The sequence below is a fragment of the Cyprinus carpio genome, chromosome A6 (assembly GCF_018340385.1).
Source record: "Cyprinus carpio isolate SPL01 chromosome A6, ASM1834038v1, whole genome shotgun sequence".
Lineage (NCBI taxonomy): Eukaryota > Metazoa > Chordata > Actinopteri > Cypriniformes > Cyprinidae > Cyprinus > Cyprinus carpio.
In genome coordinates this window covers 30,201,566-30,227,737 of record NC_056577.1, presented here as the reverse complement: position 1 = coordinate 30,227,737, position 26,172 = coordinate 30,201,566, and the positions used below count along the sequence as shown (strand labels likewise).

General features: G+C 35.2%; 1 protein-coding gene across 1 annotated transcript in view; it reads left to right on the top strand.

The window, feature by feature from the left end:
• The first annotated feature begins 773 nt into the window (after positions 1 to 773).
• Positions 774 to 26,172, top strand: part of LOC109092502 (guanine nucleotide-binding protein G(i) subunit alpha-2-like) — a 39,879-nt gene continuing 14,480 nt past the window's right edge. The window contains exon 1 of the mRNA XM_042758958.1: positions 774 to 1,520. Coding sequence (XP_042614892.1) covers positions 1,403 to 1,520 — 118 coding nt within the window. The 5' untranslated portion in view covers positions 774 to 1,402. The remainder of the gene's footprint in view (positions 1,521 to 26,172) is intronic.

The following is a 26,172-nucleotide window of genomic DNA, read 5'->3' as shown; positions in this document are numbered from 1 at the left end:
TATGTGAGTTTTGCATTTACTATCCTGCCCATCATAACATTTTCTTACCTTTGGGTCTAGATCAAAACTAGAACAAATACTTGACTAGTTAAGGCTTCTAAGATGGTAAAATTAGTTTTTCAAACAGTTGAGGGCGATGCTTGCAGATCCAAATGGCAAAGTATCCAAAAGCTGCATTTCAGTGCATTTTACATTTATTTTTCGTATTATTTATCTGCATATGTGTGCTTAGGGCTGAATATTAGAATAGGTTTCCTCGGTTTCTTTTAAGTTCAAAGAGAAGTTCAAGTGCAAACGTGCCGTCACTCTTTATGCCAGCGTCGTTCTTTTGAATGTTTCATTCGAATTGATTCGCACAGCGCATGCTCATCACTCGAAGTATCCACGTGAGTCACATGTTAGAGACATAGCGATAATAAGCAACTAAAATGTATTTTACTTTAAAAATGTATAAAACGTTTTAATTGAATTTAAGTACTACTAAGATTTGTGTCTTTTTTGTGAATGTTTATTATTATTCAATATATATTGTTTTAAATTATTATATTTGTTAATTTATTTTATAAAGTTTAATGATTAAACGTATTAGTTTAAATCATTATACTTATTAAACTTGAGTTATGATTTCAAATAATCAGTGAATCACTTTTAACTAGTTCACTGAACAATCTGAGCAAACCGATTTGCTAAAATAAACATCTTAGCACTAACTTAGTTGTTCGGAAACGGCAGAAACTACTGCATTTCCCACAATTCACGCGCAGTTGTTCATCAGTGGGTGGGTGCTGCTGCTGCTGCTCGCTTTGGCTTTTTTTTTCCTTCACATTCTTACGCTCTGTTTATTCGTCAGAAGAAAGCAGCGCGAGCGGAGCTCTACGCCGAACGCTGCGACGTTCTGATTTAGAATTTTTAAATATTTTGAATCTCCCTGCGCCAGGATAGGTATGCAGAACGTTTGAGTTTTAAATAAAATACCAGAGCTGTTTTGCTGAATTTCTCACCAGTTGGATACAATTTCGCGTGCAAAAACAGACCTCTGATTCAGTGCAAGCAGATGACTTTGATTTCGGGAACTGTGCTGTAGATGAAAGCGCCGACGTCGCGGCTGCTCTTTGATCTGAAAGGAGGCGCTAAACGAAGGAAGGAAGGCAGATTGATTGACTGATTTGGTGGCAAACTAAGCAACTTTTTAATCGCGTCAACACATATTCGAACACTCCTGATTGATGGAGAATCAGAGGCCGAGGATTTTCAGAATCGAACCTTTTAAATTGTGACATTTTGCGCCTTAATAGCACATCTGTCAATCCACGCGGCGTGTTTATAGTTTATAGTTCTTGCGCGGAACGGACCGAGCTGATCTGACCTATTCTTTGAAGTTTGACGCGCGCACGGTACGATCATGGGCTGCACGGTGAGCGCAGAAGACAAGGCGGCCAGCGAGAGATCAAAAATGATCGACAAAAACCTTCGGGAGGATGGTGAGAAGGCTGCGAGGGAGGTGAAACTGCTCCTGCTCGGTAAGTCATGGCACGTCGTGTGTGTGTGTGTTATTTTCAGCGGCTCTGTGTATTCAGACGGCTCTCGCGAAACATTTCGTTTTCCAGTGCTATGTCATAAAAACAACATGCCAGTACTTTGCGACTCGTTTGGAGGATATGTGTTTAGTATGATCTGATGTGTGGTTCGGTTTGCTTATGATGGATAAACAGGATGGATGCAAACACACCAACATCCGTCTGATTGCTGTCTTGCATTTGAGATTTCAATCTACAACATTATTACAAATAATCAAACCGGAACAATTACAATGTTTTTGGATTTGTAGCGAGAAAATACAATAGTACGCTATACGTTGAAGCAGCTTTGCGTACTGTATAAATACTATGGTGTTACCGTGTTTTCTAAATGCCCGTGGTGTTCTTTGAAGCACATTGTAGTAGCAGAGTACTACCATGGTGTTTTGGACATATACATGCACTAAGTGCATGGTATAGTGATGATTTCAGTCGGTATACTATGGTACAGAAAACCATGTTTTCATATTACTCCAAGCAAAGTACTACTTAAAAAAAAATATGATATTACTATCTGATGTGGGCATGAATGAGAAAACAGCCCTCCAGTATCTCAGTGCTTTGTCAACACTGTTGTTTGTGACATTGAATATAAATAATAGTTTGCAGGGTGCATAAGTAGTAGAGATCCTATATAGTGTCTAATCTAGATAAATTATCATCAGTAATGTTGTTTTTATACCGTTTTTCTTCATGTAGTATGTTTAGCCTATTCTATTCAATTCAATTGCAGATGTTCTCAGATGTAAACAACTGTGATACATTATGAAACTCTTCTACTATACTTCCATTAGCCATACTCACCTCTGCGTTGGGAAAAAAACATATTTATTAGTGATTAATTATGTGGTTTCCATGGATACTGCATTGTCCTTTATGCTCATGTGTTTAGGCCTGGTCATAAATATTCTCCACTCTCTTGTTCTATTGTGACTAACAGGGGACGTTCTTAGAACTTTTGCTAATGTTCTGGCAAGGTTATGAACAAATATTCTTTCATTAACGTTAACAGAATGTTCATTCTAAGTTATCTGGTCTTTAATATTCTCAAGATGTTAGCACAAACATATTATTAATGCATCATTTTTATTAAACATTTTAGTTGGATGTTTGTCGAAGATGATTTAGAGAACATTCAGATGTAAAATACCCATAATGTTCACAAAATAAGAAAATCAAACATTCCCCTTAACATTGTCTTAAACGTTCACGTAACCAAGAAAAAAAAAATCTAAGCATTTAAAAAACTGGACTTTCAGAGAACATTCAGAAGTGATGTTTTCATTACTTGATAGGAACGTTAATAAAACATTCTTAGAACATATTTTGTTAGCTGGGCATTTTGCACCAATAACTTGGAATTTAAAAAGCAAACAGGCATCCAGGAAGGTGCATGCATGCTGTTTGATTTTTTTTTTTTTTTTTGCAAGATGACCAGGTTAGATATAAACAAGAGTCTGCAGGTAGTGCTGTTCTGGTGTAACCCTGCTGTGAGAATCAGATAAGTACGGCTCTAAACAAAAGACTTCTCCATTCAATTATACTTCGTTAAAGCTGAGTGCTCCCGCTGTAACCAATCCATTTTTATTTTGTCAGGTCCATTGGTGTTAAATGAAAGTGTGCTTGATTTGGAAAAAATACATCAGAGAGGGGGAAGAAACTGCACAGTTCTGTAGTTACTGTATGCATATACACACCTGTTTAATGGCTTTTAAGTCATTAATTATTATAATTCCAGATCAACAAAATCATCATTAGAGAAACAGACTTTACAAGCTCAGTACATGTCCAGAAATTTAAATAAATAAAAATTACATTTATTTTTTGTAAATATTGTGCACAATAATAGATATAAACAATTGGTAATATATAATATGTCTTATAACATATAATTTAAATAAATTGTTTACTATTTCTTGACAAGGCTATTGTATATATTTAGGTGACACCAGGGGAGGCCAGGTTATCACAAAGTTTCCAAATATTGTCTGATTCTTCAGCCTAGCTGATATAATATCAATATGTCTTTACTATGTGAAGATGTCAAAAATGTTTGGTCTGTATTTTCTATACCAACTTTATGTAGTCTGGTTAACACTGTTATGCAATGCGTGCATGTTGACTATTTGATAGTAAATGAATAAGTTGTTGCCCTTGTAAACTGTGAGCATGTTTTCAAAAAATGCAAAAGAGAGAGATGATTTGATAAGATGCTTGGTTTTTAATCTAGTGCACACAATTTGTCACCAATCAGGCATTTCACTTGAGTTTATATCGGTAAGTTTTTATCATATATTGGTAATATCAGAGTTGGTCATAAACCAGTTTATGAGCCCGTTAATCTTTTAAATTTAGTGTAGTTGCTTAAACTGTGGCCTAATTCTGGATGGAGTCGCCTGACAGTTCAGTACAGCGACACACAGTCATCCTCTGTCATATCCTGTTAGTAGTGCAGCATGTGTGCTCTGATGCTGGATCACAGGCTTATAGTGTTAAATCAGAAATGAGACCAGCATCACCCAGCGCTCAAGATCTGACTGGTTCAGTGTAAATATGGGTTTCCACACACCACAGTGTTCACAGAGCTCCCACTAATGACTTCTTACAGTCAGGTCTGAAATGATTGATGACCACAGCAGTAATCTCATGCTGTGTCAGAAGCATATTCTGGCTTGTTCAGCATTTTTACAATATTGTTAAATGTATGTAATCATCAGTTTGAAATATCCAGATTGTGAAAGTAATGCTGGCTGGGTTACTTTCCATTGGTTACTGTCTCAAATCAAGCATCTCTCTTGGGTTGTACATGTAGTTATTTTAAAATTCTGTTATTTAAACCGAGTAGAAAATTTAAAGGAATCTTTCACCCAGAAATGATTTGTTTTTTTGAAAATTAGGGGTGAAAGGTACACAGACATGACGGTTCGGAACGTACCTCAGTTTTGATGTCACGGTTCAGTACAGTTTCAATACAGCAAGGGGAAAAAACTAAACATAAACAGTGGTTTACTGAACAAATTGCTCTTTCTTGAAATAAATTCAGTTATAATTCAAATTTCCTTAGGGATAAAAATCTACCTTGGCTTATGCTCTAAACTATAGTGAGGCCTTTTACATTAGGCCTACTATAAGGTCATAGTTAACAACAGAGCCCAGACTTAAATTTAATTACTATTTATTTTTAAATATAACAAGCAACACTCAACTTAAAAAAAAAAAAAAATGTATGCAAATTGCACATAATGCTGTTTTTAAATTAACTTTGTTGTTGAAATATATTCATTTACACAGTAATTTACACAATAATTAAGACATCACTAACAGGTAAAGAAAAATTGAGTATGTAGTCTAATATTTCACGAAATGCTCTTCTCTAGACTTCATTTATAGCGCACCAACGAGCTGTGGACACTGATGACTTCCTGAGGGAAATGAAATGCTACGTGACATTTTGTTTACAAGCTGTTTTATTACCGTCTTTCGGCAGTTGAAACACTGACTGACCGATTACATGAGGCGTGAGATGTTTATTCATGTTTATTTCACATTAAAACTAGCAGTAAAGAGGAAGAGATGATCGTGCTGCTGTTTGAGCTGAGGAATTTATATAGCAATCTGTCGCCACATCAAAGAGCGCCAAAACGGCATTTATTGTTTGAATTTTCTGAAAGAAGGACATAATTTGAAAGATGAGACGTTGTTTCTTTTCAAAAGTAACAATATATAAAACTGAAATGGAACTCCAATGGAAACCGGAAATTTTCGGTACGAATATGTGTATAGTTACACCCCTACTGAAAATGTACTCACCCTCAGGCCATCCAAGATGTGAGTTTGTGTCTTTATCAGAAGAAATTTAGAGAAATTTAGCATTCCATCACTTGCTCACCAGTGGAACCTCTGCAGTGAATGGGTGCCATCAGAATGATTCCAAACAGTTGATATAAACATCACAAGTAATCCACACAACTCCAGTCCATCAATTAACATCAGTTCTGATGAAAAATCAAACTTATTTACATATTGGGTAGCCTGAGGGTGGGTACATATTCAGCAAATTTTCTTTTCTGGGTGAACTAAATAGTCACATTTCATGTTGGTATTAATACAACTCCAGCACTACCATTGTAAACGGTAAGAAAAGTAATTATCAAAGTTGTATGATGATTCACTTCTGACACAGGAGCTTCTGTAACTGTGTATACGTTTACATATGTGACCTTATATGTTGTCAGGATATTGAGTATAATCAGAGTACAATCATGTGAAATCACTGTGTTCAGCTGAATAGAGTTATGATGATTTACGATTACGATGATTTTAGTGTCGATTTAATAAAATTAAATCATTTAATGAAAGCACATGCATTCAAAATGAGATGTCAACCTCATAAGAAACTGATTAAGTGTATATGCAAGTAAATAACATCATCTCACTGCTCTGCATTATGGGATTGCTGTATCTGCGAGGGCCACATCAAATATTCTCATAGCATTTCCAGAATGAAGCATTTAACAGGCAGTGTAATTGGTTGTCTACAAATTAAGAACCACACCTATGATGCCTACATATGTTGTCTAGGTAGAAATCACACTAAGATTCATGACAGAAGCCTAGAATTCAGACAGGCTTTTAATGATCTTTTTTGTAATGGCTCTGGAGTTCTACAATATGCGTCATGTTTGTAACCGCTCTCGTCAGAATTACTGACCTTGCCACCTCCTCATGTCTCAGCTGAGCAACTCACCATTATGACACACGTCTGCTGGTCACGGATACTCCAGACTCTTATCAGCTGGGTTTAAGTTAAGAAATTGGCAGGACATTGGGATGCCAAGAATATCCTTGAGTCAAGTTTTGTTTTTAACCCTCAAGAATATACCCACAACATGGACGGCAAGTGTTGAATCCCCAAACAACCGAGGAGTCAAGGTCGTGTCACAGAGCAGGAAGTACTTTGTGGTCTTGTGTTTATGTTAAACCAAGCTTCTTTAAGCTCTTTCATTCTGCCTAATCATGACATATTGATGTACTGGGTTGGCAAAAAAGACAAAAGCTTTGGGGACAAGAATGATAAGCAGTTCGTTTGTTCAGTTTTAGAAAGGAGAATGTCCCATCTCAGATCTAATGGAATTGTGCCACAGATTGGGTGCAAGTGACTATCAGGAGGGTCTGTGTTCTTGAAGCTACAGTTATAGACCCTCATTTTCTTTAAGTTAAATTAGTAATTTTATGTAGCAAAGATGCATTAAATTGTTCAAAAGTACAGTAAAGACATGTATAACCTTAAAAAGAAAATTATGTTAAAATAAAGAAATATTTAAAAATAAATGCTGTTCATTTGAACTCCTGAAAAAATGTACTATAATTTCCACATAAATACAAATTTGTTTTTAATATTGATAAAGGGGTCATCTGATGCCCATTTTCTACAAGTTGATATGATTCTTTAGTGTCTTAATGAAAAGTCTGTAACATAGTTTGGTTAAAATTCCTCAATGCTAGTGTAAAAAACACCCTTTTTTATCCTGTCAAAAACAGCTCTTTTCAGAGCAAGCCGTTTTGTGGCATTTTCCTTTAAATGTTAATAAGCTCTGCAGACCCCGCCCCTCTCTGAGCCGCTCTCTGAGAGACTGTTTACTACACCTAAACTCACCAATAAACAAACTAATAAGAAAATCAATATGAAAATATACATTAAAAAACCTTATACTCACTTCTTCCTCACTTTAACTTTTATCACAACCCAAACCATGAATGATTTGCGAGTAAATGGCTCAGATGTCGGGAGTAAATGACGACTGATATGTTCATTATTACATCCAACGACAGAACACCTCAATCGCTTAGGAGACATTCTTGTGTACACCTGCTCCAGCGTCCAAACAATGGTGGACTGATGACTGGTGGCGGGTCTAAGGTAAGACACCAGTCCATTCTGTGCTGAAACACTACTGTCAATCAAACTATCATGGGAGGGGCCTGTTTGTGTGATGTCACAGATCGGCTCGATTTGAGAAAGGGGTAAAGATTTTAGTAGATTTAAAAAAAAAGTACTCTGTGGATTTTTATCATTATAGGGTGGTTGTGTACACACACTGCCAACACGCATTTTAGTTCAAACAACTTGTAAAAGTGCATGTAGCATCCGATGACCCCTTTAAGACAGCACACCGAGAGGTGAGGATTTTGGGATAAAAACTGGTGCATCTGTTGTTTAAAAACCTAGAAGGCAAGTGGCTTCCTTGATTTATCACTTGCACTGTTTACATGTTGAATGTTGAGTCATTGTGTTGTGTCTGTGTAACTTTGGCTGACGGTGTGGAGAGATCAGAGGCCAGAGCAGGATATTTCCTGTCGGGAGACGTCCGGCACGGAGGGAGCGAGCCACAGTCTCAGACAGTGATAAAACACGGCACCTTCTCCTTTTACCTTCAGATAGAGTGCAAAAACAACTCGCCAAGGTGACACCTCTCGCAGAACTGGTGACAGCTTCCCACACAGTCACTGTCCCACATTTACATTTTCAAAATACATACCCCCACGTACACACACTTCAGAACCAGACTGTGTCCTCCAAAAACCTCCTCTGTGATTTGTGCACACACACTAACTTGAAAACAGATGCCTGGCTTCTAGGTTTCCTATTTCAGCTCGTCTCAAAGGTCTTACATCAACCTTGCCCAACTTGAAAGTGTCTTTCATGGAATGATGTCAGATCTTCAGGTCTCAGTATGGAATATGCCAAAAAGTTGGTGTTCCTTTGAAGCTTGAAGAAACCTAGAATTTTGTGCCCATGTTGTGCTGTTTATTTGCTCCATGTTTTATGAAAAAGTAGTTTATATGGCTTGTGTGCTAGAATTCAAGTCCTTGGAAGCTATACGATAGCTTTGTGTGGGGAACAGAGCAATGTTTAAGATGTTATACACTGAATATATGTGCATGCTCAAACTTAATGCATCACTATTGGTCACAAGACCAACTAGAACCAATTGCAGTTGGCGTGAATGGTGTCAAACCTGTTACGTCAACAGAGAAGACGCTTCAGTGGCAGAGAAAAAAAATGGAAAACGAAGGAAAATGAAAAAATCTTGTCTTGTCATGTTGTCTTGGAGGTCTGCTGAGATCCTCCTCACTAGAAGTTTTCTCTGTTTATTTGTTTACAGCAGCTACAATAGTTGTTCTTTTATTGTCGCGTGGATCATTTGGGATGTTGTGCATTTATTGAGCTCAGCCTGTTGGGGCTAAAATGCTTGCAGCCATTTACCAGTGACCTACTGTGTTGTTTCTGTCATTATTGACTGTAATGCATCAGCCGGTCTGCCAGTTTCCCTCACACTCATTGTCAGTCCATTTTCATTCCTGCAAAGCTCAGAAAATAGACCGAACCTCCTGCAGAACAGAGAAAGCAAGATTTATATAGTGTGTATGTATAAATATATACATGTGCAAGGCTGTGTAAATACAGTAAAAACAGTACTACTGTAAAATATTATTTCAATTTTAAAAAATTGTTTTCTTTTTGGATATATTGTAAAATGTAATTTATTTTTGTGATGCAAAGCTGAATTTGAGCCAAGATTACATACTTTAGAAAACTGTCTACTCATTTATTTATTTATTTATTTTTTGCATGCATCCTGTGTCCAGTTTTGGGCGTTGATGTATCTCCTTTCGTTGACTTCTTGTCTTGCCAGAGGGAATGCTAGGGGACACTTGGAAACTGCGAATCCCATCTGACACAATGGTGTCGGCCCTCCGGTGGAGGGTTTGAAAACCGCTCTTTAGGACTGCTCATTGTGAAGCTCTCCTCTTTTTGGAGCACTGCTCAGAGATGTAAATTGGGCTCAGGCCCTGATTAGGCCACTTGACGGGTGGCAGTGTAGAGCTGCACTGGAGATCAAAGACATCGGCGACGCTGTGGACAACGACTCTTTAGACACCAATGATCTAAATTGGTATAATTTATCACGGTAGTGAATGCTGTCATTATGGACGCCCTTCTCAACGTCTCAAGAGCATTCTTTTCTTGGAGAGGACACTATGAACATGCAGTAAGCATTTTAGATTAAATTTAAAACCGTTTTCAAAAGTTAATTGCTGCTTGAGTACAATCTGGAGACACTTGGAGTCTTGTTGCTCATACTAGCAGTGTTAGGTTGAATCTTGTATGCAGCATTTGCAACATTACTCAGTCTTCTCCCTCCCATTTCTACCCATTATTTCCTGAAGTCTTACATTATGTTCTAGGTATTTTTATATAATGGTAACAGTATAACTATAGTTATTATTTGCTGGAAAAATATTGAAAAAATGTACATTATGAAGTAATTATTTTGGTAATATATTTTGCATAATCCAGTGAATCTTATGCTTTACCAGTGAATATAATGTATATTTGCCAATCTACATGTATACAGTTTTTTTTTATGTTTTTGATTTTATGCTCACCAAGGCTGCAGTTATTGGAACAAAAATACAGTAAAAATAAATATTCTGAAATATTATAATCTAAAATAGCTGTTTTCTATTGCAATATAATTTAAAATATAATTTATTCCTGTGATGCAAAGCTGAATTTTCAGCATCATTGCTCGTCTTCACTGTCACATGATTCATCAGAAATAATTCTGATATGCTGGTTTGGTGTTAATATTGTTAGTTATTATTGGTACTAAATTATTATGGACAGTATTATTATCAATGTTGGAAACAGTTTATGCTGCTTAAATATGTTTTGTGGAAATCATAATACCTTTTTTAGGATTCTTTGATCAATAAAGTTTTGATCATTTAAGCATCTTTGATCTTTTAAATATTACATATATGAGTAATAATATTATTTTTAAACTTGTTATATAATCTCCTATTATAAAATGGATGCTTCAGATTTCCACCCTTGCCCAGCCCCTAACATTTCTGCTATCAAGAAATGTGTCAAGAAGACCAAAAAACAAATCAAAAACCTCTGGTTTCTTTTAGGGCCGCGTACCTGCCATCTAACCTCATGTTTAATCAACACTACATTTATTGAACTGACTAGCAATATTACAAGTGCATGTATTCTGTAGTGTGTAAACAGACCCTGGACAAACTGCAATCTAAAACTCCCTCCACATGGCTGTGTTTATGATTTATGATAAGACTTTGATTGCATTGCTCAATTTTGAGTGCATCTCGGTGCATCCCAGCCAGTTTCCCCTGTACATTCTGTACTGCAAATTTCCCAGGCTCATTACACAACATGTCATGTTCTGGTTTCATTCTTTATCTCGAAACAAGACTCCTGTTGCTTAACAATGACATCATGAGATGTGGCCAGAAAAAAGCTGATTATTAACAAGGAGCAAGTATGTTAAACAGGAGGGTCATAGAGGCTCATGTTTGAGATGGTGTTGATTTGATTTTTTTCCCCCTCATGCTTTGCATTTTCAGTGGTGGTTACTAAGCTGTATTTTTAGACCAGAATATCAAACTTTAACTAGCTTCTTTGTTTTGGAACAGTAAGAAAAGCTATAATAACCAACTAGCAGTTGATGATTTGATGTGACGTAACCTCATGTCTTGGCAAGCACAAGTTATGTTGCCTTTATTAGCATATTGGAGCGATTTGCCAGTAGTAAACTAGCAAGTAAAATTAAGGTTTATTACGTTGTTTACCCTTTGGCGCGAGTGGCAAAGTTCACACCAGAAAGTGTGATCTCTATAGACCAAATTGCTGTTTGCAAACGCTTATCTGCAGCTCTTCTGGGTTGCCTAAAGAAGATTTAGTACTTCAATTAAATGGAACTATGTGTAGCCATTTATAAAAGTCTGAGATTTGGACTTCCTTTGATTTGCATCATTTTTCAGCGAATCAGGACAAATCTGCAAATCTGCTTAGATCCGTTTGCTCTAATCAGTCCTGGTTGAGCCACGACTGGTGTCATTCAATTTGTTTCACTTAGGCAAATCTTATTGCTTTGTATTTCATTAGCTGTAAATGACTGATTTTAACTTTGGAAGCACCATGTTGAGAAATATCAGATCAAATGATAAGTCCAGACAAACCTACTTTTAATAATAAGATGCATCTTCACAGACAGGCTTTTTGCGAAATAGCATGCAAAATCATTTATTTTGAGTGTAATACGTAATTTGTACAATTAAAACCATTTAGTATGAAATACTGTTGTTGTTTTTTTATCATTATACACTGTAGAAATTATTGTGAAGACTGTAGTTCATTTTACAAGAAAATACAGTTTCAGGCTTTCCACCTCACAATTTAGTTTAATTCAGTGCTGTTTCTTTATAATTACTTGCTAAGTTTAAGAAATTTCTGTTTCTCAGTAAACATTTTCTACACAATTTTTTTTCAGTGTATGCCACATTAAAGGAATATATTATATTTATTAATATATATGCTAATATTTCTTTACTGTTAACCATAATGTCACTGTATGATAACAAATATTGATGAACAGTGAGCATTAATGCATTGTATAATGTGTAACAGATCAGTAGAATTGCAGCACTGCTCAATCACTAAAAGCTGCTTGCCTGAAGAACAACCACTGCTTGTTTTGTGACGCCAGAATTTAATCTATGCAAGTGTCTTATTTTGAGAGACGTTAGACACGGATTCTACATTTGTGCAATGAAATATGATTGGAGTGACATTCTCCATAATAACAAAGTATATTGTCAGTATTCTAAACCCTTGAACAGAGGCATCTACAGAATGAACATTTCGGTAATGGGTGGCACAATTTAGACCAAAATCAGTGCAGTTGCAAATTACAGGTCATCTTAGATTTACTTATTTTTTTGTTTTATGCATTTCTTTTTTTTTTTGCCCTTTAATTCCTCAGTATATGTTAAATTATACAAAAAGTTTGCATGTCTGTGATTGGTCATTCTGCTTGGCCATTGCAAATTACATGCAAATAGAACATTTGAACAGTAGTAAACCTAAATGCAACTGTAGTTGACATTTTTCACTATTAATTGTGATGGCTGTAAATGTCTTTTTAATTAATTATTTGAGTGTGAAATCCTAGCTTTTGATTTTCTCCCCTGGGATTTGTGATTTCATTGCGAGGCGGCCCACTATAGGCTCGCTCAAGATCTGATGGTCGTTATTGTAAGAATACAGAAAAACTGAAATCATCTTTGGGGGACGTTGGTCATAAATTGTTGAGGAGATAATAGATTTGTAGTGATTTGAAGTGTTTGTGTGTGTGTGTGTGTGTGTGTGTGTTACATAACCACGCAGCGGTTCCTCAGAACACAGGCTGTTAGCTTGTGTCCGAGTCGCCATGGTGACGCGTTTCTGTCTTTAGGAGATTGTAGTGAGTTTTTCCTCGATATGAGTTCAGCCAAGGCCTCCTCAAATTCAACCATAAATATACAACACTGTCAACACACAATTCACCATATTCTGTCCTTGTTTGAGTGTTTTGTATGATTGTAAAGATTTTTAAAGGCAGATGCTGATATTTAGATAATAGAATGGCTGATGCCGATAATAAGGGTATTTATTTAAAAGATAAAAACGTTAATACTTAATACACTGCATATATATATATATATATATATCTATATATATATATATATATATATATATATATATATATATATATATATATATATATATATATAAATATATATATATATATATATATATATATATGCATATATGCAGTGTATTAAGTATTAACGGTTTTTTAACGTTTTAATTAAATTCAGGGCTGTCATTTGATTAAGTATTTTAATCATATTAAATACATGAATTACTTTGTTTTTTTATGAATCTATATTTCATATACATTATCAATGTATTGCCATTGAAAAGTTTAAAGTAAAAAAAAATTAAGGCAGTTAAGACATTTATAATGTTAAAAAATACTCTTTCAAATAAATTAAGCACCAAAAACTGTTTTCAACATTACTAATAATAAGAAATGTCAGCATATCAGCATATTAGATTGATTTCTGAAGGATCATGTGACACCTAAGACTGGAGTAATGATGCTGAAAATTCAGCTTTGCATCACAGAAATAAATTAAATTATAAAATATTTGCAAAAAGAAAACAGATATTTTAAATTGTAATAATATTTTGCAATATTAACGTTTTAACTGTCATTTTTAATCAAATAAATACTGTCTTGGTGAACATAAGAAACCTTAAAAAAAAAAAAAAAAAAACTATTATCCTGTACATTCAGTTGAAGCATAGATGGTATGTTTGTGCAACATCATTTTTCTGTTCTGTTTCTAGGAATCTTGTTCTTTCATGTTATAGCATGTCTCTCTTCAGGTATTCACACATTCTCCCCAGCACATCATTCATTCACACTTTCAATTTTCACCTTGGTTTTCACAATACCACTATGTTGCACTAAAATCCCCATAGCCGTAGACCTGCTGCTTTTTTGCCAGAGGAGATGATGTAAGGTGGTTTAATGGAAGAATAAGCAAATGAAAAGCAGCTGAATCCGGTGTTTATAGGGACAGCTGTTCAGCACATGTGTCCAGTAGCTGCTTCATAAAGACAGAAACGCTCTTTAATCTGAGTATATGAGAGAGAAAGAGACGTGCAGATGACTGAGGGTAAGTGTCGACGGGTTCCCTGCCTCAGGAAAAATTCAGAGCCATACTGCGTTTCCTCCCTACACTTCACCACCCCGTTCCGTTCTACGTGGCATTCCATGCTGCCTTACTTCAGCCTGACTGGAACTGCCTTCCCAGTTTTCCACTAAGGAATGTTAAGGAATTATGATTGTTTAATGGCTCTGAATTCTTAAAGTTATAGTTCACCCAAAAATATAAATTGTCATTATTTACTCAAACCTGTATGAGTTTCTGCAGTTGAACACAAAAGCAGATATTTTGAAGAAGGTTGGTAACCAAACAGTTGACGGTAGTAGCCATCGACTTGCATAGTGTGTATATGTATATGTATATGTATATGTATATGTATATATATATGTATGTATTTATGCATATATATATATATATATATATATATATATATATATATATATATATACACAATCCGTACTACTGTATATGTATGTATGTATGTATGTATGTATATACTGAATGTACAGGATAATAGTTTATTTTTTTTAAAGGTTTCTTATGTTCACCAAGACAGCATTTATTTGATTAAAAATTACAGTTAAAACAGTAATATTGTTAAATATTATTACAATTTAAAATAACTGTTTTCTTTTTGCAAATATTTTATAATTTAATTTATTTTTGCGATCCAAAGCTGAATTTTCAGCATCATTACTCCAGTTTCAGTCACATGATCCTTCAGAAATCAATCTAATATGCTGACATTTCTTATTATTACGTAGTAATGTTGAAAACATGTATATATATATATCAGACTCTACTGGTTGTGCTTTGTTTGCAAGGACAAGGCAACAGAGTGATCAAGAATTTTGTCTTTGCATTATTTTTTTGTGGCGTCCAATCATTTTGTCTCATCACATTCAGTCCGTACTACTTACAATGTCTGTACATCTGAGAATAATGCAGGAAACACTATTCTCAGTTCTCTATTTTTTCCACGGATGCCTCATTGTGAAATCAAATTGAACTCAACTAATGGCTCTAATGGTCCTGACGAGAATTTGAAAGGAACGTATTATTTTCATGCCCTTATCTATATATATATTTAGTTTTCCTGCCATCCTCTGTCAGTTTGCTCAAAGATTTAAAGACACTCTTTCTTTCACCCTCAAGCTTTTGTGCATCTGTTTCTTGGTACCCCACGGACTCAGCCGGAAATAGTGCTCTCTCGATACTGGCATCCTCTTTGTACACTGAGATTATCCATCTGGCCCTTAATTAATGGGACTTGTCTTGATTTGATTAAGGGAATAGCTGAATTTGTTTAGCCAGTGCTTGTCCCTGTGATCCGTTTAGTTTAATTCAGTATGTTGATCGTGCTGAAACTGGAGGCATGATTATTGATGATATACTGTATTTCTGAATGGTATTTTTTTTCATTGATTGGCAGCTAGTGTCGTGTGTGTGCACATGCATTGCCAGCACTCGATGTACGTGCGAGTGCAACCCTGAGATGGAAACACAACTTCTTTTTCTGCTCAACTGCAGAGCATCAACAAATGCTTGCGGTGGAATATTTCATGTTGTGGTGAATTGAGAGAAAGAGAAAGTAGCAGAGACAGTAGAAGGAAAAGGAGAATAGAAAGACACTAGCACTAGTTTGCAAATCTTTTTTTCTTAGTGCTGCAGTTTAAATACCTTGAAAATTGGTTTAAATTGGTTATACTTCGGAAATGGAGGCAGGGAGTCATTATTTGCATTCGTTGAATGAACAGGGAGTGATAGACGGTTCCGCTTTCATAATGAAATGTGTAGAACACACACATGTGTGCTGATACCTTGCAGAGGAACATTTGCACCAGCTTCCTGTTGCCAAAAACAGGAAGATCAGTGCGGTTTCAGAAAGAACAAGCAGATTAAATTAAACCATGCTGTTATTAAACTCAAGCGTTTCCATTGTGGTCTATAACAAACTGTAGCATGTTTTTAATCCACAATGGAGGCGAACATGTTAGCATGTGTTTCACATTTCTAATGTTACGGTCTGCTTTTTACTTCTGTTTTAAATCACTTTCATGAAAGATACAAAATGTATGCAAAAGAAATGACTAGTTTGTCATCAGTTTGTTAGTTTTAAATTAGTTTGTAATGTTTTGGAGGTTGGCTTGAGGTCACTAATACCTCAGATATTTAAGGAATATATAAATAAGAAATAAATAGATCACTTGCTCACCAGTGGATCCTCTGCAGTGAATGGGTGCCGTCAGAATGAGAGTTCAGACAGCTGATAAAAACATCACAATAATCCACACCACTTCAGTCCATCAGTTAACATCTTGTGAAGCCATAAGCTATCATGCTGAAGGTTGTAAGAAACAAATCCACCATTAAGGTGTTTTAACTGTAAACTGTCACTTCTGCCCGAAATATGAGTCCATAATTCATAAAGATTCTTCAATTCTGACGGCACCCATTCAATGCATATGACCTATTGGTGAGCAAGTGATGTAATGCTACATTTCTCCAAATCTTTAGATTACAACATACAAACAAACTCTTCAAGGTCTTGAATGGCCTGAGGGTGAGTAAATTTTCCATTAAGGTTTTTTTTTTTTTTTTTGGTGAACTGTTCCTATAAGAACATAAATGAAAATATAGTGCTAACCTCAAGAGGCAGCTGTTTTTCTCTTTTAGTTTTTTTTTGCAGATTTTTGCATTCTTGTTTGCATGTAATCATTTAATTGCATTATGTAAAAAGAGATTGTGTGTTTTAGCAGATCTGTTACAATTGTACTAAACATGGAATGGCATAGACAGCATATATATTTTGTCTTTATCTGTAATGTGATTTATTTTCAAGTGAAGGGAAAAAAATGGCTTTGACTTTATTTATTGGAAATTAGTTTGCTCATGTGTTGTCAGTGGAAAAGGAACATTGTTTCACAATTTAACCAAGTTATTACATTTTGATGAAAAATTATATAGACAAACCTTTCATTTTGTGCACTGTAAGACCAGGCGTGTTTATTGAGAAGTCACAATGAACAAATGAACTGTAGGTCAAAGACATTTGCTCGCATACTTTGTTCTTTCAAACACATTCACATTTCAGGTTTAATGTAACAATGGTGTGTGTCAGATTTGATGGCTGGTGTGGATTAAGGGGGTAAGCCATGCTCAGGGGAACACGCGAGGTCAGAGATGCTGGGTTTTTAGCCTGATCCCCACGGGGAGATGTGATAGTGTGCTTCTGTTTTTAGCCCCATCTGCAAGAGCAGACAAGAAAAGGACATTTCAGAAACGCCACATCAATAGTCATTCAAAGAATAGTTTGCAACCACATCTTCCATAGATGCTCTGAAACGGCTGTTTAGCCATTTAGAGAAATAAAACCTCAGTCTTTTGACTAAAATGATTTGTTTCTTGCTTTTGTTACTTTAGTTAATTGTTTGAAAGATCTAGCCTATATTTCATATACCCAATAATGCAAATCAAAGATTTTAAATGTGTATGTAGCATTTTTTACAGGTTTTAAATTAACACTGGAGGCTTATGTGCTTTGCATTTGCAATGATGTGGTCTACTTTTTACTTTAAGTTGTTATAAATAAATGATAATGTGAATGTACCTAAATGTATATTTATACCAGTAAAAGGCCACGTATATACGGTACATTTTGCCACATAACACAATATATATCAGTACTTATCAGTAGTTATGAAGTAAACTACTTGTAGTAGATAATTTATGCAAGTGTTAATAAAGTCAACCAGAAATGTAATTTGCATTTTACATCACATTGTAAATGTTTTTGCAGGGAGCATTCAAGACTCGCAAGTAATCGCCAGCTGCTGTTAATGGCTAACAGTTTCGCTTGTTAAAATAACTGATAGACTGCTGTGACGTACTCTGTAAACAACATGGGTCACTTGGGTTAAAAACGTATTAATACTCTGTATATATCAAACAGTCTGGAACAGACAATGCCATTGTGGTAAAAGCACTTTTTTTACTCGCACTTAATGTTGCGACATTACTGTTGGATCCACTCTAGTCAGATTCAGCGCTGCATCATCGTTTACTTTCTGTCTCTCTGAAAAGCCTGAATCATCTGGTCTTATTTAAAAGTGAATCTGTAGCAAAGTAACGCAAACAAACAGTGTTTCACTGACACAATCTGGAGCTCTTTGCTCATTTTTCCCCGTGTTTACACCAGACGCGAGCGACAACAGAACCCATTATAATATGCGATTCTGTCTGGATGCGGCACGGATTGACAGTGAACTGATGTCCTGCTCTATTTCTGACATACAAACATTCGTGCCGCTTCTGACCTGAAAGAGAAATGGATTTGTGACATGATGCAACAGCGCTCACATCTGATCTAGATATGTTAGGATCACAAAGAAATCAATTCTAATCTTGTAATGTCTAAAGAGGCAGTGATGTAGAAGCAGGCGTTGATCTTCTCCTGAGGAGGCGGGGTTTAGCCACACTGTTACATCATAAAGTGGCACATTCCAAAACGAGTTGTTTTTTGAGCTTGGTTTGAATACAAGTTGTTTTTTAACTAATGAGAAAGTTTTGAGTTCTGAAACTTACAGGATGTTTTTATAGTGCATTGACCTGTTACATGTCAAAAGATCAAGGAAATTTGATTTCTTACTTCTTGACCGCTTTAAATCATCATTGGAGGCTGACATGTTAGTGTTTTGAATTTCTAATGCTATTGTCTGCTCTTTATTTCTCTAAGTCTCTTTAGATAAATATTAGTGTACATTTATATAAATCTATATTTATGCCAATTATAAGATTGCAGAAACAGTACATTTTGCCATCATTTTGATGACAATTCCACATTATCTATGCTTTAACCTATCAGTAGGAAACTAGTTGTTGTGTGTTTTCTGGTTGCTAAGGTCAGCCGGATTATGAATGTAGAGGATTCAAATGCTGTTTCTGGTTGACTGAAAAGTGTGGCAAAATGTACCGTTTCTGTGGTCTTTTATTTGAATAAATACCCCTATATACAGTATTATGCAAATCAAATATTGTAAATGTATATTTATAACACACTGTAGCATGTTTTCTGGTTCTTAAAGTCAACCTGAAATGACATGTACATCAAATCCAGAATGTAAAATAGGATGCAAATGCTTAATGCATAATGTTTACATTAGGTATGTGATGTATTTTAGAAAAAAACGGTCATTATTTGCTGTTATTTCCTGTATTATATTAACAATAACCAGCATTAAAATTGTGTTATTGTGTAGATTTTACAAAAGTCTGCATTATCTATAAAAACAATCTGTCTTCAGCTATCTGACTTGATTGACATTAAACGGTAACTTGTTTGTTCTAAGCAATTGTTTACAAGCAACTTTTTCTTCTTTGGAATATTGTGTGCTGATGAATCTTTCACAGTACAGACAGTAAATGAATGTCTATAATTGCAATCGTTCTGTTGAAGTTATAGTTCTGTTACATGGCTCCCAGTTGGTTCTCTGTAAACAAACATTTTCATTTGGATTAAGCTTTGACCTTGGTTATCCTGTTTATGAACTACAGTCTGTCCTTGCTTAGCTGTACGATTACAATTTTAGTTTAGTTTTTTTTAGTTTTTTTTTAAACAGGAGCAGTTTCTTTATTGGCTCAGTCTGTTTGTCTAAACAAAGAGCTATTGAGCCTGACAGCTGTATAAATGAAGGAAATCCAGTGTGATTTACGCAGCACACCTTCAGATGCCCGTCTAAACGCCTCATCTCGACGTGTCTCGGCACGATTCAAACTCAAGCGAGCTCTAATCAGCTGTTTGGTTGGCAGTCTGCACGGTTGCAGGGTGGCTTGTGGTGGTGGGAGTTGATGTGCTCGTGCACCACTGCAGTGCAGCATGCAGAACTGCTGAGCCGCTCTGGCTTTCTGACCCACTTTTTCTCCGTCTTTTATTTGTTCCACTTCAGGATTCATTCCACACACTGTACCCGGTGGCACTACTCGAGAGTGTGTTCGAACGTCAAGAATAGTCTGCCGGCCCTTTCACAAAAATAGAAAAGAGGATCTGTAGAAATTAGGGGTTTTGTGTTGGAAAATAGATGCGGGATGTAATTGCTGACTGTCAGGTTTCATCTGTGTGCTTGAATCATGAACATGGATGTGTTTAGCCCCGAGCAGAGCAGTAGCAGGTGTTATGAATGAATCAAGAGCGTATAGTGTAAAGTACAAATGGAGTTGAAGAAGTATTATGAATTGGCTTGAATATTTGATTAGTGCTGTCCTAAATCTGATTTGCTTGGGATTAGTGCTCAAATGGGATGGGATTTTCAATGGCTGATGGTCTATATAATCGCAATATACATAATGCAGTTTAATGCCAAATGAATGTTAGGATTTTTTTTTCCCTACACATACTGTAAGCAGATAATATCAGGGCTTGTTTTGTCTAATTCAACATTTTTTGTGTAAGGTTATAAAAGGACTATTTAGTTGTTAATTTTTACTGTATATCATAATGTGTTGGAGTGTATTGGTTAAAGTTAAGGGCTAGTAAACCATGATCACAGGAAGTAGATACTGTTGCTTTGGATAAGGATTAGTATTGTTAAATAACATTAAATATTTTTGATAATTGAAATAAAACTGAAATCAAATATAATTATTAAAAATACTTTAAACAAAAATTTAAATATTGCCTAACTGAAATGTTTAAGTTAAAGCAATAAACTTACTGAAAAACCTAAATGGTAATATTAAAATAAATAAATAAGTAAATAAATATAATGAAAGGACATGCATTACTAAAAATTAAACCAAAAAATTAAAATAGAAATTATAAAAGCTATTTCAAAAATATAATTTTTATAATATGAATTTGCAGAAAATATAATATATAAATAATACTAAAATAACACTGCTTTCAACCAACACCTCTTCTAAATGACTACTTAATGTCTGGTTTTAACTTTAGTTAAAAAAAAACAAAAAAAAAACAATACAATCTAAACTACTTTATATATAAATTAACATGAAAAACCTAAATGGTAATATTTAAAAAAAAAAAAAAAAAAAAAAAAAAACATTGAAGATGATAAAGAAGCTAATTTAAATATATATATTTTTTAATAATAAATTTAATAATAAAAACTATAACAATATATAATACTAAAATAACACTGCTCTGGATAAGCGCATCTGCTAAATGACTGCTTAATGTGTGGTTTTTACTAATGTAAAATTCTAGATTAAAAGAATAAATAAATAAAACAATCTAGGCAAAACTGTATATATTTACAGACCCAACTCAAGTTGTCAGATGTTTGGCCATGTTCAGGTCAGTGTTTTATTCATTAACTTGATAAAAAAATAAAAAATAAATAAAAGGTCTCAGCGATTTCAGACATTTCATTAACTGCTCAGAGCATTACTGACTGGCTCTAAAAGTGAGGCCTGATCCCCGACATGACATTCATGTTTCAGGTTATAAATGTGACAGCAGCAGCAGTCGTGCTGGGTTGGGTCGGGTCACAGGGTCTGGTTTGCAGGCTGGATTTTAATTCCTGTGAAGACCTTTACTGCCAGCTCTGGTTTGCAATTTCTGCTCACTTCCTCCACAGCAGCGAAAGGAACATGAGACAGTTGGGAGCTGTCTGCCTGAATCAGGCACACAAAGAGGAAGCTGCCATTGTATTAGGATGAATAATAGAACTGGAGATGCAAAGCTTCTTAGTCATCAGCGTTCAAGAAGATCTATGTGTTTTTATAATAGGAGCTTCTGACCTTTATATTGCTGGTGGTATTCTAAATGCCTCATAGCACTGGAGAAATGCACACATGTATCTACTCTGTTCACTGTAGAGTAATGCGGGGAAACTTGGCCTGTGGTGCTAAGAATCACTACGCTTTCTCTGGTTTGATCTAAACAGCATGTTAATCGCTTAACTTGTATCACAGCCTCTGTATATGTTCTTCACTGTTCTACTGTTCTAATTTTATTTGTGCATTTCTATGGTAAAATGCTTTGTTCCTTTGTCTCTGAGCTGTGGAATCTTGCAATTGAGGCACACATTACTTGTGGGTAAACATCTTCATTTGGTCTGGACCTTGAGAGTATGTATTTTGTCGCGGTAATTGCTTTCACTCAGAGCAGAAACCTGATCTGCATTGCATGAGGGCAGAAAGCACATGAATCGTGGCAACTGCCCTCGGGATCATTCCTGTTCTGCAGCACCTTTTGAACTTTTGAGACATGAATAACTGAATATGCTATGGTGGAGTTTCTATAAAAAGGTACATTAAGCTCACAAAGCTGCATGTATTTGATAAAAATACAGGAAAAACATTAATATTGTAAATATTTTTACAGTTTAAAATAACTGTTTTCTATTTGAATATAGTTTAAGATGCAAAGCTGAATTTTCAGCATCATTACTCCAGTCTTTAGTGTCACATGATCCTTCAGAAATTATTCTAATATGCTGATTTGCAGCTCAAGAAACATTTCTGATTATTACTAATGTTGAAATCAGCTTTGGAAACCATGAGAAATTTTTTCAGGATTCAAACTTTGAATGAGAAATTTTTAGAACACTTTCATGCATGAGACACTGCAAAGGACGCGAGATGCAAGGGAAATGGTCTAGCTCATGCTTCCATATAGAAAACAAAGGAAAAGTATACGAAAAAAATGCATTCTGTATGAACGGCCTGTTACAGTGACAAACAAATACCATCTATCTGTATGATTAATGAATATGATTTCTATCTTTTAAAGTTGTTATTTTAGTATTTTATCTGATTATACTAAGATACATGTGATGTGGGGATGTGTATTGCACAGCAGAAATGACCCTCCTGTGGTCAGTACAATCATTGAACGCATGATTCAGCATTTAAGTATGACTGAGCATTGATCATAGGATATATGTGACACGGTATTTAATTAGTGAGGGATGTAAATCACAGGCGAGGGAAGTGTCCTTTTGAGTATTAATAGAATCTTGCATGTTCTGTAGCAGCTGTTTTTATGTCTCTTTGTGTGTGTGCACTAGTTGGTTGCTTCGTGCAAAGCTATCATTTAATAATCAAGAGACAACTAATCTGCATTCGGAAAATGTGATGGGATGGTAAAGAAGATGAAGAGGGAGAGCGGAGCCTCAGGAGACCGGTGAAGTTATCTGCTGTCTCCTGAGAGTCTCTGACTGACTCTTCGTTCCAGTACAAAAAGTGATCAAAGGAGAGAAAAACAAGTGTGGGAAGAGAGCGCTGGGGCCCGAGAGAGCAAGAGGAGGTGCTGAGAGCCCCGACAGGCTTAATGCTGGAGTAAAAGAATTAGGAGCGAAGGAAAATAAAATCTCATTGCGAGTTAGAAAACAAGAGCAGCAGTTGTAATTAAGCTTTCCCTCAAGCGTGATTTCAGTTATCTGATTGGGATTCCCAGCTCTCCTCGAGCCCTGCAGACATCATTACTGTCCCGTCCCGAACTTCCTCCATCAGAAACAACAGTCTCTCCTAGAGGTCGACCGATGGTGGATTTGACCGATATGAGAGCTGGGTTGGACCACACTGACCGATCCTGATACATCAACCGATGGTTTTTAAAATCAATTCTGAACATAAACTAAAATAGTGCTTTACAATAAAAAACAAAACAAAAACCTGAACCATATTTGTAAATGAATAGAAATACCTGTATTACTATTAGGGATGTAACGATTCACTCAACTCACGATTCTATTCTATTCTATTCAGAAATTTGATTTCACAATTCGATTCACGATTTATTTATTTATTTTACAAAATGAGATTTAAGACATTGTAAATTAAATGTCCATTTATTATTGCTTGGACAAAATGCTGCACATTACTTTGTGAAATTGAAATATAACACTATAATAATATACTAATATAGCACTTGCATATTATTGCTCTCTTGTTGGTTTTGATTGCTTCTGTTATCCTTGTTTGTAAGTCGCTTTGGATAAAATTCTGCTAAATAACAAAATTTAAATATAATGTAAACTTAACAAAACTAAATTGAAATATTAAAACAAGCCCCAAATCAAATAAATAAGTAGCACAAATAAAATAAATCTCTTCATATAAACAAAATAAGGCTTTGTCTGTGCTCTTTCCATTTAAAGTGCCCATATTATGGGAAATGAAAGGTTCATGTTTTGGTTTTGGGAGTCCCCAATAGTGAAACGGCTTGGGATTCGTTTTAAAAATGACTCGTTTCAATGATTCAGAGTCAACTTTTTCTTTTGAGAAAGATAATTTAATTTACTTAGAGCTGTGTTACACTGTGTTTCCGCTGTAAACAAAGCACCGTTACACTTATGAACTTTAATATGCATTATACAGAGGCATCTCAACCAATTTGAATTGTCACATATTTGAATCGATTTTCGATCATTAAAGTTAGTTCATATCTTATTAACTAATGTTAATAGAAGCAACTTCAAAATTTGAAAATTTATTAGTAGATGTTGAAATTAAAGATATGAAGCAGCACAACTGTTTTCAACACTGAAAAACAGCATATTAGAATGATTTCTGAATGATCATGTGACACTGAAGACTGGAGTGATGATGCTGAAAATTCAGCTTTGTATCAAAGGAATAAATTACATTTGAATATGTATTCAAGTATAAAACAGTTATTTGAAATTGCAATAATATTTCACAATATTACAATTTTTGATCAAATAATTTCAGCCTTGGTGAACATAATAGACTTCTCTCAAAACAATCTAATAATAATGTTTGTTAAAGAAGTAAACAGGTCATATAATTATTTTAAATGATTAGTTTTATTATTATTTTTTTATCTGCTGCTGAAAACCAGGTCTGATGTATTTGCTCCAGTCCAACTTAAGCAAAGTTCAAACAGCTACAATATAGCAAAGGGATTCATCGTGCTGAAGTGACGTGGGCCAGCGAGATCAAACGAGGCCATTAGTCCTGAGCTATAGCCCTTCTAGTTCCTCTGACTAGAAATCTGCCTGAAAGCTGATATTACTTATAGAGCCAACATGAAAGGCAATTATTCTAGTGGATAGATGCATCCTATACGAGTTAGTGTTTCTTCCGTGCTGGAGAGAAAAGCCAGGTTAGTTTTTATGGATGGACACGTTTGCTCTTTATTCACTTTGAGAGGTGGCGTGAACAGAGAGGCGTCCTCGGGGGATTTTTGTGTTGATATTTGATTCATACTTACAGTATGGAGTCCTCAATATTCAGCCAAATAGGTTTTAGATTTTGCGCATCAGAATATAGGATAATTAGTGATATTTGTTGTTTTGCATCACTATTATTATATTTAAAGCGTAGTGTTTAGGGATAAGGGCTTCAGTCAGATTGCTAAATCTAAAAAACCCTAAACCTACAGGTGCCTTTCACTCTTCAGTCACTTAGACCAACATTAAATGAATTTGAATGTATTGCATATGTAATGCATATGTATGTATCTGATTGTTTTTCATCATGCATGGATTTTGAAAGTGATTACTGTCACGATGCACATGAAGACTGATGTTATGTGGCATGTTTTTAAATAAACTTCATTGGTGGTGGTGGTGGTGATCTGCTTCTACAGACTAGAAGTCATCATAGTTCAAACTCTACCATTACTGCCCGTCTGCGACGTCCTTAGTTAATTATACTGTTCAAACATTAGTCAGTACTAAACTAGACAGTCAGCAGATCTTTTTTGCAAAGCTTTAGCTGGAATCACCAGTTGTAGCTAAATTATAAACATGACATGTTTGCCACATATTGGTGGAAGAAAGATGCTCAGGATGTTTTCTGAGTCAAGTAGCTCATACTTTATTTGCATTTACAGTTTTTTAAGTTACAAATCATATTTGCAAAGATTCTTTTCAGTGTATTGTTTAAATCTCAGTAATATTTTCAGTTTTAATTTTGTTTTTCCTGAATTAAGTTTTTGCCCAATTTTGTCAAACTGGGCATGGTGAATAATACCACCCATCTATCCAAGATGTTTTTCCATGTCCAAAATGTCTTTTTA